The 12,774-nt window shown below is 44.6% G+C and overlaps 1 protein-coding gene across 1 annotated transcript in view; it reads left to right on the forward strand.

The window, feature by feature from the left end:
- The first annotated feature begins 6,681 nt into the window (after positions 1 to 6,681).
- eif5b (eukaryotic translation initiation factor 5B) overlaps positions 6,682 to 12,774 on the forward strand; it is a 15,411-nt gene continuing 9,318 nt past the window's right edge. The window contains exons 1-11 of the mRNA XM_020591944.1: positions 6,682 to 6,830; positions 8,081 to 8,197; positions 8,300 to 8,363; positions 8,671 to 8,838; positions 9,446 to 9,944; positions 10,123 to 10,250; positions 10,332 to 10,409; positions 10,500 to 10,650; positions 10,970 to 11,062; positions 11,175 to 11,261; positions 12,040 to 12,099. Coding sequence (XP_020447600.1) covers positions 6,796 to 6,830; positions 8,081 to 8,197; positions 8,300 to 8,363; positions 8,671 to 8,838; positions 9,446 to 9,944; positions 10,123 to 10,250; positions 10,332 to 10,409; positions 10,500 to 10,650; positions 10,970 to 11,062; positions 11,175 to 11,261; positions 12,040 to 12,099 — 1,480 coding nt within the window. The 5' untranslated portion in view covers positions 6,682 to 6,795. The remainder of the gene's footprint in view (positions 6,831 to 8,080; positions 8,198 to 8,299; positions 8,364 to 8,670; positions 8,839 to 9,445; positions 9,945 to 10,122; positions 10,251 to 10,331; positions 10,410 to 10,499; positions 10,651 to 10,969; positions 11,063 to 11,174; positions 11,262 to 12,039; positions 12,100 to 12,774) is intronic.

The following is a 12,774-nucleotide window of genomic DNA, read 5'->3' on the forward strand; positions in this document are numbered from 1 at the left end:
ACACTGGGGCTGCCAGCTTAGAGGGCTACATCTACAGTATACTCATAGAAGGTTGGGTTACTGTATGTAACTATCATTCTATTTCGCATAGGCTTTGCCCTCTAAGAGCTGTCGCTATTGGGATAAAAGCACAGCTGGATGTAGTCAATGCCCCACTGGCTCACCGCCGCCCAAAAGCATTATAAACAACAACACAGCTTGTTGATATATCCTGCAATAGAAGCCCAAGTACAACATCCTCTCTCCTGTAACAGGCCTTGACTGAGAAGCAGGTACAATCATGCCTCATATAGAACCTGACTGCCACTGTAAGAAGGCAGGGACGTCCATTATGTTTATCAGAGGAGGATAAGTGCAGGGAAGGATGCACAGTGAGCATGTGCGCCTGACAAAACACACAGATAATAGCTTGTGGAAGCAGGCAGACGACAGTTACACATGGTGCAGTCAGATGCTCGAGCAATGAAAGCTAAATATGAAAACATAATGCCGGTTACCCACGGCAGGCAGGACCAGCAGATGGGGACAGAAGTGCAAGGAAGGGCGGATAGTGTGTGTGTGTGCGCCTTGCGATGATGCACTAACATGGCTTGTGTTAGCTACACATGGTAACAGTCGGATGCTCACTTTTCTTTCTCTTTCTTTTTTTGTGTTATCTTTGGAATGAAAAACAACAAAAGGAACCAGATGACAGCAGTCAGCCACGTTCAGGCAGGCAGGGCCGACAGCGTGGGGGGGGGGGCAGGAGTGCTGGGTAGGGTGCACAGAGAGAGTGTGTGCGCACAGTAAAAACACATGCATCAACAGCTTTGTGTTGACAGAATAGTCAGGCGATAGTCGCAGGTGACATCCAGATGTCTGAGCTAATAAGGCCAGGGCAAAGTAGTCGCCAGCCACACATGCAGCATCAGTGCCCAGTGGTGTGTGTGTGTGTGCTCACGCTCCACGTCGGGGAAGCCTCTGATTGTGCAGAACACCCAGAATCGAATGATCCAGTGAAAATTCGGATGTGTCCCAAAGATAGAAGCAAGTGAAAGGACATGGGGAAGCCCAGGAGGCTGCTATGCAAATGTCCTCCTCAGCCATCCCCCTGAAGAGTGCTGTGGAGGAGAAAATAGGATAATCAGGATAATCACCTTTATTTGGCCAAGTATGTTACACACAAGGAATTTGTTTCTGGTACAGAACCGAGGCAGCCATCTAGGGCGTCAACTCACACCGATGGCTCTAACCATTGGGGGCAACATGGGGGTTCATTGTCTTGCCCAAAGACACTTCAACGTGTGGACTGCAGGCACTGAGATTCAAATTTCCGAGTCTCCAGTTGAGAGACAACTGCTCTACTCACTGAACCACAGTCGCCCCATGGAGTGAGATTTGATGCCAGACTCTCCGACTTGTCTCTGTGTGGGGGAAGAGAGAAACCATCCAGGGAGATTGCTCTGGATTGAAAAGAAGATGTTATTGTTTTCAGTGCGTATGCAGGGTTTGGTTTACTCGTTTAGCCGACGTCAGGGCTAAGAGGAGTGCAGCCCTCAGCGAGAGGTGTTTGAGAGATGTCTGTGCTATAGGCCTGAACGGGGGGGTCCCCCGAGTGCATAAGACCAGGGGCAGATCCCACTATGGTGTCACTGAACATACCACAGGCTGCTATCTGCCCACTCCTCTCAGGAAACGTTTCACCAGTGGGTGCGTGAATACAGATCTCTTACCAAAAACCCTCATGGTAGGACAAAAATGGCCACAGCATAAGCTTTCACAGTAGACAGAGCCAGGTTTCTGTTTACCAGGGTCTGTAAGAACATGACATGGGGGCTGTGCCTCTCTCCACACACCACTGCTGAAAAGCAGACCATTTCACCACATAAGAAGCCTTTGTTGACAGGGGTCTCTCTCTGAATTGTATGCACGACCGCTGGAGGCAAGCCTAGGCCCTTCAGTCACTCCCGTTCAGGGGCCAAGCCCACAGGCACTGCCCTACCATGGGATACTGTTGAATCGTGCCGCTCAGCAGAGAGAGCGCATCTCTGTGCCACAGGAGTTTCCACGGCTCATCCAACAGCAGCTGCACCAGTGTTGGGAACCAGACTGCGCTCTAGGGCTATCAGGATGACACATGTCAGGGCCAGCAAGTCCTTCTCTGCTGGCCTAAACACTATCAGAAGCACTGACCTACATTTACAACCTAAATTCTAATGTTTGTTCCATGAAATTGTATTAATTTATTCCCAACAGTCTATTCTCTTCATTTCATAGCGTTTCTCTTGGCTGCACTGCTTCCAGTAGGTGTGTGTGGATGTTAGATTTTTTTTGTCCAATCAGATTTCAGCCTCTATGTGTTGCTATGTCAATCTAATCTGCCCAGGGCCTTCAGAATCAGTAGTGCTGGCTGATGTAACTTAAACTATGTTAGCAATGGGACTGTTTCTTTAACCCATCAGATTTCAAATACACCTCACAGGGCCAGCTAGCTGGCCCACAATGATGTCAGCATTTTTCCGTCCTCTGATTGGTTGGTCAGAGCAAAACTGTTACAGCCAAGTTTGACTAGCAAAACACATCTGTAGCGATCTGCACACATGAATACATTTGAATTAGAATTTTTTAAGCTCACAATGGTTGACAGAGGAGGAGAACTTGACTTGGTTTAAAAATCCATGTTCAAGGTGGACTTTTCCAGAAAAGCTAGACATCATGAGGAGAGGTCGGCCAACCCCGAAGCTAACTAGCTTGTCTCAGCCCGGGAAACTAGCAAAACACATCTGTAGCGATCTGCACACATGAATACATTTGAATTAGAATTTTTTAAGCTCACAATGGTTGACAGAGGAGGAGAACTTGACTTGGTCTTGGACATATTTAAAAATCCATTTTCAAGGTGGACTTTTCCAGAAAAGCTAGACATCATGAGGAGAGGTCGGCCAACCCCGAAGCTAACTAGCTTGTCTCAGCCCGAGAAATGGTTTGTTTGCCACTTCCATGGCTATAGAAAAAGACTTACTGATGGAACTGAAACACAAAGATCACCTCTGTGACAGAATCATTGAAGTCTTCCTGCGCAAAGAAAGGATAAAAAAAATAAATAGCATCTCTGGTGACTGATGTATTTTATTTAAATTTTTTTATGTTTTTGTCATGTTATTAGATAAATATTGATTCTGAACTGCTCCAGATGATGTACGTGGCACAGTTGCGGTTGTAGTGTAGAGGTTTGGAGTTGTCTTAACTGGGTTTCTTGCATTAGTAGAAATGGTATTCACCCTCAATACGCGAAATGCCTCTCTCTCTGTAATGCCAGGCTTTGTTATATTGCGTTTTTGTATAGTATTGATGGTTTGAAACTGCCTTGCCAGTTGATGAATGCAATGGCTGTTGTGTTGTCTGACTGCACTACTACGTGTTTGTTTCTCAGTATCGGTGCAAAATGTTTCATCACCTTCAGCACCGTGACTAGCTCCAGACAGTTGCCGAGCAGAGACTTCTGTGATATTTGTGACATGACTCTGCTTAGGGGAACCCCTGTCACATGACACGGGGTTTTCCAGTACGCTAGGTCCGACTGGACGGGGTGGGGGGGGTTAACATGTGCCTCTTGTGTTGCACGGGGTCGAGGCGAAGGTGACCGAACCACCCTTGAGCTTCCTCGTGGAGGAGACTGAGGGGAACCATACAGGACTGGCTGACATTGTGCCAGTAAGCGCATCACAGACAGTGCCGTCACCGTCTTCCGGGGAACGAAGCACTGCAGGAGAGATGAAAGCGATGACGGTTTCGCCGTCATGCTGAGAGAGCCCAGCTGTACCCCCAGATAAATGATTGACTGACATGGCAGCTGCAAACTCTTTTTCCAGTTTATTGCAAAGCCCAGCTGGGTGAGATGTTGCATCAGCTCCGCCACGTGACACGCCGCCTGCTGTCTGGAGGGTGCCATCAGAAACCCCTAGTAGTGAGGACCAGGTGGAGCCTCGGAGATCAGATTCTTTGTCAACAACTCGTGCAGCTCTGCTGGTGACTCCATCACTGTCTCCAGCATTCCGCTGAAGCGCCCTCTCTGCCGTTGTGAGAGCCAAGTGTCTGTCAGATTGCAGAGCAGAACCCTGAATGCTGGAGGGGCCTCGTCTTCGCTGGCATCCATGTCTACCAATGGGTTGATGGGAGAGTCAGCAATAGAAGGAGACGAGCCAACGGACTAGGGCCCTTCCACGCTGATCACGCCAAGGAATTCCAGAGGGCTGTCCACTGAGAGATCGTCACCATTTGCCCAGCTGCCGTCATCGTCAGGGTCACGCTCCCTGGCAGCTGCAAACACATCAGCCCAGCACTGCCTCTCCGCCATGGGCAAGCTAGCACAAAAGGGGCAAGCGGCCCGTGGGGAGATCGCCAGCTCAGCAAACAGCGGAGCAGCCTGGGCAAACAGTGATGGCGGCGCAGCGCTGGAGTCCAGCACTCTTTCTTCTGGAACTTCGCTTTTTAGACATAGCTCTTTAGGAATTGCTCTTTAGAACTGCTGAAGAAAAAGAGGGAGCTGAACTTAGGTCACATAGGCTTTTGTGCGGCCACAGTGGAACTGAGTGGAGAGAGCCCAGTGCAGGGCACAGGCCTGAAAGAAATCTTTTCAGGACTGCGCATGTGTGAGGGATAAACCCAGTAGCGACAGCTCTTGGAGGGCAAAGCCTATACAAAATAGAACAACCCTCGCCTATTAATCATCCTTCGTTAATATTGGGGCTGCTTTAAAATTAATTCTACAACACAATGTGTGCAGAAAGTGAAGTGGCAAATACAGAATTAAGAAAAAAAAACATATACTTAAACAAGCAAATAAAACAAGCACTAGTGAAATAAGCAGTCAGATCCTTCATTTAAGTTAAAGTAGACATAGAAAAAGTCCTGCATTGAAAGTGTTACTTAAATAAAAGTACAAAAGCAATGGCAGTCATTCTGCAGGATGTCCCATGTCACAATGTGTATGATATTATTGGATTATAATGACTGAACATGAATATCTCCTGGTCAGGCTGGTTTTCAGCCTGGTTTTTGTTCCATGAAACAAATCTACTGAGTCCATAGTAAACCCTGTTTTGCGCCTTATGTTTTGTCTCCTGCACTCCACCCTGTCCTCTAATTCAGTCTTTCTTTTTGTCCTGACCCTCAGAGTTCGGCTTCAGCGCTGCACTGACCCTCATTGACCCGAGTGACGAGTTTGCGTTTCCTGGTCTCAGCAAGATGGCGACAGAGCTGCGTAGCTGGGACTGGACATTTGGTAAGACGCCTAAATTCAGCGTCCAAACCCTTCTGGACCTGACGGATGATGGCTCATGTCATCGTACCTCAGCTCAGCTGCACATGGAGGTAAAGAACGGGTTGATAGAGGGCTGTGAGCTGGATGTTCCTGCAGACTGGCTTCCTCGGTGGCTCAGCGCCGAGCTGAGCGCCGTGCTTGTCGGTGAGAGGTTTTGTCCTCATCGAGCAGCTGCAGCGGTTTCTGCACTGCTGCGGTCTGAGAGCGGTGAGCTGCAGAACAGATTGCATGGCCTGTGTGACGCTGTGCTGGCTGTGATGGGCTGAAATACACCAGTCGACTGAAACTACATGAGCTGTTGGGTGTTTGTGCAGAGTTGGATTGGTGCTGCGAAACACATCCATTCACAGTGCTTTGAATCGTCCCTGGAGGAAAATTTAGGATGTTTCAAGAGAAGATAAAAACTTCATCAACATCAGTGACCTTTCAAAGTAAAAGTATGACGTTTCATCAAGGCTGTGACAAATATAATTTTTGGTATTTTATAATTTGGAAACTCATATAAGTGACTAGAGAAATAAAATCTGCAAATTGCTTAAACCTTGTTAATATTGATTGTATATCAGTCAGTCCCTGAATGGTAGTCTTGTGACGCATGCACAATGTTCCCGAAGAAGAGAGAAACGCAAGAGCATCACTCTGTTGTTATCTCTTGGAACCAAAATATTTGATTGACTGTCCTTATGTTTGTGAAATGTTCGCTTTTTTTTAAACAAAAAAACACATTCTATTCACCTGATATATTTATATTTGTCTGTCATGGGCTCATTCTGTACAGCCATGATTGTTGTTTTAAATTGAGAATAGTACATTTTAAATAATGGGGTTCCATATTACTTTAATTCATGTGTCAGGATTTCTGCAGTGCAATTTAATATTTTTTAATGGTTATACTTGTCAGAAAATAAGATATCAACATGTTCCAAATGCATATAACAGCTCCTAGTAATATTTATTAATAAGTTAATACCCTTTAGGTTACTGAACAGGCCTTTGGAGCACACGCAGGTGTTTGAAGTAACTGTTAATACTTATTTTTTGAAAGTTACAGAGCTCAGTTAGATTATTAGGGACACAAAATAACCACAAATAAGTAGAAGAAAGTTCATGGATGGATTAGCAGATTTAAAAAAAATGTTTATTACTAAAATGAGACACTGAGTATCCTATCTCCTGATGGACAAAAAATTAACTGTTGCTGTGCAAGGCATTAAAATAAAGTTTAAAAAAAATTTATAAATACCTTCCAGATGTTCCAATGTGTTTGCACACACTCTTAGATAAAACCTCAGTTTTATACTATGATTTCTTTCGTTTATTGTGGCATATTTGTTTTATTGTTTTTTTATGCCAATGTGAGCGTCTTCACAGCTGGACTAAGGGGAAAGTAAAGTGCCACGAAGTGTGTGCTCCCTTATTAGTGTCAGTGATTAGACGATCTCTGTCTGATGTGATCTGTCGTGTGTCGGCCAGCGGAGAACCGCAGCGGCAGAATGGGGAAGAAACAGAAAAAATCCGGAGAGGACAGGTAGAGATAACACCACCTGTCGTCCTATTTTACCCGTCCACATTCACACCGAACAACAGTGAACTTTCCAAAGTCGTTAAAATCCCAAAAGTGGCCCGTTTTCCCGCTAGTTACCTGTTAGCTTTAAGGCTAGGTTCGCTAGCAGATGCTAACCACGCGTTATTGACAGTGTGTGAGTGCAGCTGGTGATTTGGACAGCCTGAAAATGGCTTAAGATGAATTACACAACAAGCAGGCGGACAAACATAAACCTGAAAGGGCTAGTTTACAGATTTGGGCGCAGAGGTGTTATGTTTTGATGGTGTTAGCTTGAGAAATCAGCCTGGTTAGCCAAGTTAGCGTTAGCTATCTCTCACAAACCAGACGATTAAGTCTTCTCTCCAAGCTCCAAGCTGAGGTTTAAATAAATTCTGACAGTCAGTAAACAGTCAAATTGTTTTTTAACGGAATGAAGCTTAATGTGTGAAAGCCAATAATTAAATCATAAGAGCCAGAAACAGCGGAATGGAATGGAAGCTAAGCTAACTGTTAGCCAGTCTTTCTGTCTCATGTACAGCTCACAGCACTGTGAACGTGATGGCTAATTTAACGGTGGGTTTCTGTCAGAAGAAGCTGATGCAATGCTGAGTATCTGCTCACCCACTGACCAGCTTAGCTCACCTGTGTGTTACCTGTTAGGGCATGTTTCTAGCTGCTTCACACAGCTGATGCTCTTTAAACTCAGTGTTGGTGGTCTTTGAGTGCAAAACAAGGCAGTTTTATCAATTTTTATTTTATCAGCTTTAGTCTTCTACCTTTGTCCATGTGGATTTAAGCAATTTATACCTGCATATCCTCTCAAGCTCTGTCAGATTTCACAGTTAGTAACCCCTTCTACACTGGCTGTTCAAGGTGGATTATTATGCCAACTATTTGCCACATCTTTTTTTATAGAAGGTACCAAGCCAGCATGGGGCTTGGTTGTGACCCTCCTTTATTTCACCAGGAGAGGAAGTAACCAGGCCTCTTTGAAAAAGGGGAGAGGCAGCTTGGGGGGTTGTGTGACATTTTGATAAAGGGCTGTTACTGTGACACTGCCAGTGGATTTAAATTTTAATGTTGCTCACAAGAAACAGAATCTGTGACCTTAATCGTTGGCATGTTTGAGCCTGAATCATGTTATAAATGTGCCAGACAAGCAAAAGCACACGGCTGTTCTGACCTGCTTGTAGTCAGATTTCAGATTTAGATTATTATGTTATTGTCCTCAGTGCCAAAGATGATGGCATCGATATTGATGCTCTGGCGGCAGAGATCGAAGGAGCCGGAGCTTCCAAGGAGCCAAAAGGGAAGAAGAAGAAGAAAGGCACAAAGAAGGATGACTTCGAGTATGACTTTACAGCTCCTCCTCTTCTCTTCCTATTTTTTCCTGAAAATGTTATGTGAAGTGTTTGAATCACCTTTTAACTCTGGTGTTTCTCTTTGTGCAGTGAGGACGATATCCTGAAGGAGTTGCAGGAGTTGTCTATAGAAACTCAGGGAGGAAGAGCTAAGGTAAGCTCACCTGACTGAGTTTGTCTGTCATACTCTGGGTGTCAGAAAGACCTGGTTCAGGGTTTCCACAGGTCTTTAAAAAGTCACAAATCCAGTCATTTGAATTTTAGCCCTTAACAAGCCTTAATGTTCAGGTTAAGCTGATTACTTGAAGTTGATGTTACTTCTATAACATCACATGTATTGCTCTGTGTTTTTGGGAAATGCTGTGGAGGCAAAATAGTACTGACCGTTGTTTGTTTAGTTCCATGTTGGAGTTCTACAGAAATTCATTAGATTTCAGGTCACGTCTTTTCTCCTTGTACAGAAAGGAGACACCACAGAGGAGCAGGAGTTCGTCGAGCCTCCTAAACCAGAGAAGAAGAAGACTAGGAAGGGGAAGAAGGACAGAACCAGCCCTGAGAATGAGGAAGGAGATGATGGTGAAGGTGAAATGGATGGTGAGAGGAATGGGGAGCAGAAAGACCTGAAGAAGGTGAGAGCGGAGCCCATTTGGGTTGGAAAGCTCTGTAAAAATGCTGAAGATGTCAAATGTAAAATGTATGATTGAATGCATCAAGTCTGATCGATGATAGATCTTTAAACAATATTTTTTCTTAATCTCAGTTAATTCATAAAACAAATTCATATTTCACTCCTTTTTACATTTTGTTTTGTTTTGTTTGTTTGTTTTTTTTTGGTCCCAGCCAGGGTTGAAATTCTTTTTAACGATTTTTTTTTTTTGTTTTGTCGTTATTTGACAGTTAGTAGCACAGATGCAGATGGGGAACATGGGGGCAGAGATAGTTTGATATACAGCTAATAGAAATTATTTTAATCACCATTTTACAGCAAATTTTTCTCATTTTCCTTCCAGCACATCCAAATATAATTTCTAAATATTGAGAAGAAAATCAAGGATGTTGCTTGGAAAAATTTGTCAAATAGATAAATATGTGAATTAAATACAGATATTGTTCTCAATGAGTCAGTCTTATAAGTCCTGAGGATATGACACTGATGAAAATTATCAGAGTATTACTCTTTGCATTTACTGTATTATTTATAGAAAAGTCATCTCTTCTTCCTTTCTGCTCCTCCAGGCACCTGCTGCCACTCCTCCCTCTGATTCTGATGACGACAGCAGCTCATGTTCACGCCTCAAAACCAAAGGAGGAAAGAAAGGAGGCAAAAAACCTTCAGTGTCAGATGAAGAGGAGGACAAAGATGAGGATGAAGGTGTGAGGAAAGGTGGAGGAGGAAGAGGGAAGGAGGATGAGTCTGAGGATAACGAGGAGTTCACCTTCAGGAGAGACAAGAAAAAGAAGAACAAAGACAAAGCTGCGAGGGCTGAGAGCGAGGACGAGGAGGAGGAGGAGGGAGGAGACTTCAAGATCAAGACGGCAGCACAGAAGAAGGCGGAGAAGAAGGAGAGGGAGAGGAAGAAGAAGGAAGAGGACAGGATGAAGCTGAAGAAGCTGAAGGAGGCTGGAGTGGAGGTTAAAAAAGAGCCAGAGAAGAAAACAGAGGCCACGCCCCCTCAGGCAGAGCTACCTGCAGCAGTGATAGAGGAACAGGAGGGGGTGGAGCCAGCAGCCGATGGTAAGATGGCTCCACCAGAAAATATTTGAAATGACAATTTGTGGTGTAGTTGAGAGACACCACATCCTGTCCCACTGTCACTGGGGTTATCAGACAGTGGGGGAAATCAGAGTTACTGCAGCTTTAAAGGTGCAGTGTTTGCTCATGTTTTTGCTTATGCTGCTGTGTCTTCCTGCAGAGGAGGCTGAGGGCGACAAGAAGAAGAAAGACAAGAAGAAGAAAAAGGGGGAGAAGGAGGAGAAGAAGAAAGGACCCAGCAAGGCCACAGTGAAGGCCATGCAGGAGGCTCTGGCCAAGATGAAGGAGGTGGGGCATTTTGGGACGTGCAGTCATGGAGTTCTGAGAGGAGTGGTAGTCCTCAGGTGTAATGATTTAATGTCTTTGTAGGAGGAAGAGCGAGCCAAACGAGAGGAGGAGGAGCGACTGAGGAGGCAGGAGGAGCTGGAGAAACAGAGGCTTGAACAGGTAAAACGTATCATACCTGCTGCTTTAGAATTTCTACTTTCTCATCCATCTCCTCACTGACCTCTGACCCTTTGTTTCACCCCCCGTTAGGAGCGTCTGGAGCAAGAGCGAAAAGAGAAGAAGAAGCAGAAGGAGAAAGAGAGGAAGGAGCGTTTGAAGAAGGAGGGGAAGCTGCTGACTAAAGCCCAGAGAGAAGCTCGAGCCCGGGCCGAGGCCACGCTCAAGATGCTGCAGGCCCAGGGTGAGAGTCCATCCACCAATCACATTGCTGCCTACAAAGAATTCATGCTTGTTGATAAAATAATCAGTCAGTGAGATTGTAGAGATGGATAGTGAGGATTCATCATGAGAATTGGGTTTAGTTTAACTTGATAACACTATATTTTTAAAATTATCTCAGTTGGACCATTTTATTTCATAATTTTCACTAAACATTCATACTTCGGCAGAACACTGAACAAAGGATCCAAAATTTTTAGTTTTCAGGAAAAATGTCTAAAAACCTACTTCAACTGTGACATCATGGGTTATTGTAGATTAATGGGTGGAAATGTGTGTAGGTGTTGAAGTGCCATCCAAAGACTCGGTGCCAAAGAAGAAGCCAGTTTATGGGGACAAGAGGAAGAAGAAGCCCAACGCCCAAACTCCTGAAGGTACCTCACTGCTGCTCGTCACCTCTGATGATTAACTCGCCACCAGTTCATCTCTTCTGTCAGTTTGTCAAATAAAAAACACTTTTCCTTAAAGTCTCCTCTTTCCTCCTAGAAATGTCAGAGGTGACTTCGCCAACATCAGAGACACCGGAGCCTGTTGCTATGGAGACGGAAGCTGAGGCTCCGGCTGTAGAGCCAGGTGAGAGTCACACGTGTAACAGTGGATGTAAAATAGCTGTCAGTGCCTGGCCTCTCATGAACCTGTAAATTCGGTGGTGTGTTGAGCACGCAGTTTCCATTTTCGACTGGACACTGGTGTTTTTATAATTCTGTGTTAGGTAGACAGTAAGAATCCCAGCATACATAAACGTGCATGTAAAAACAAATCAGGAAATTACATAATGTGTTTGCTCATGGAAACTCACACCACCACCTGCAGGTTGTTTTTCCAGCTTTTATTTTGACATGTAAACAGTTCAAGTCCAGTGAATCACCTTCAGGGATACAAAGCTGAGATGTAAACTGCCAGAGGTAAAAACTAAAGTCACCAGAAACTTAACACTGTGTAAACAAAAGTAAATGAAGCCTTGACAACTGATGCCAACAGTTCCTACAGGCCCCGACTGACGGCAACAGACTCTGTCTGTACTAAGGCAGCGTTGGGACAGACTGTTACTGCCCCTCTGAAGCATCATGTGGAAAAAGGCCATGACCACAGGGAGTCAGTTTCTCAGGGTTTCACTTTGTAGCAGGAGAATGAGCCACAAACAGCTCCAGGCTGTGGAGGAGGACAGAACAGTGATGGACTGGCAGCACAGAGTCCAAACTGAAAGCACAGCGGCCGACAGGTGCAACTCATCTGTGAGAACATCTGCAGCAGGGCCGTCTGTCTCAGCTTTGTTTGGTTTCAGCTGTAGAGAGAACGACACAGTTGTGTTCACCTGTTGAGTTTCACTACTGACCTTGTCTCTGTGCAGAGGTGAAGCCAGATGCTGCTGTGGACGACTGGGAGGCCATCGCCAGCGATGAGGAGAAAGGTGAGTGATGAAGTTTAGGTAATAGTCATCACAATGCTGCTGCAGTTAGTGCAGGAATATTTCATTTAATATGGGAATTGTTTAAACTGAGTTCACATGATTTCCTGTGACTGAGTCAACAGTTGCTCTGTATATCAGACCAGACAAATATCATGGCCACTTAGCTGTGCATACTCCCCTCCTTTTAGCATTTTGTTGTAATAATGCTTAATCAAATATTGAATGAACAGAAAATCAGCCTGCAACGTTTTTTGTTCACTGATTTTTATTTATTTATTTATTTATTTTGCAAAAGCACCAGGAGTTCTCTGGCTGCAGCAGCTAAAATAAGGATTTTCTCATAACCTGATTTTCATTGTTTTGGGCTGTTGATTGGACATTGATGATTGGATGTGATGCAACTTATTTACATGTTGTAACAGATAAGATGTAAAAGTCAAACCTTGTAGTTTTTAGGTCAGGAGCTACCGTGAGGAACAGAAGAATTTGAACACCCTGCGATTTTGCAAGTTCTCCCACTTAGAAATCATGGAGGGGTCTGAAATTCACATTGTAGGTGCATTCCCACTCTGAGAGACAGAATTAAAAAAAAAATTCAGGAAATCACATTGTATGATTTTTAAAGAATTTATTTGTCTTGCACTGCTGAACATAAGTATTTGAACACCTGAGAAA

The sequence above is a fragment of the Monopterus albus genome, unplaced genomic scaffold (assembly GCF_001952655.1).
Source record: "Monopterus albus unplaced genomic scaffold, M_albus_1.0 scaffold16.1, whole genome shotgun sequence".
NCBI classification, from domain to species: Eukaryota; Metazoa; Chordata; class Actinopteri; order Synbranchiformes; family Synbranchidae; genus Monopterus; species Monopterus albus.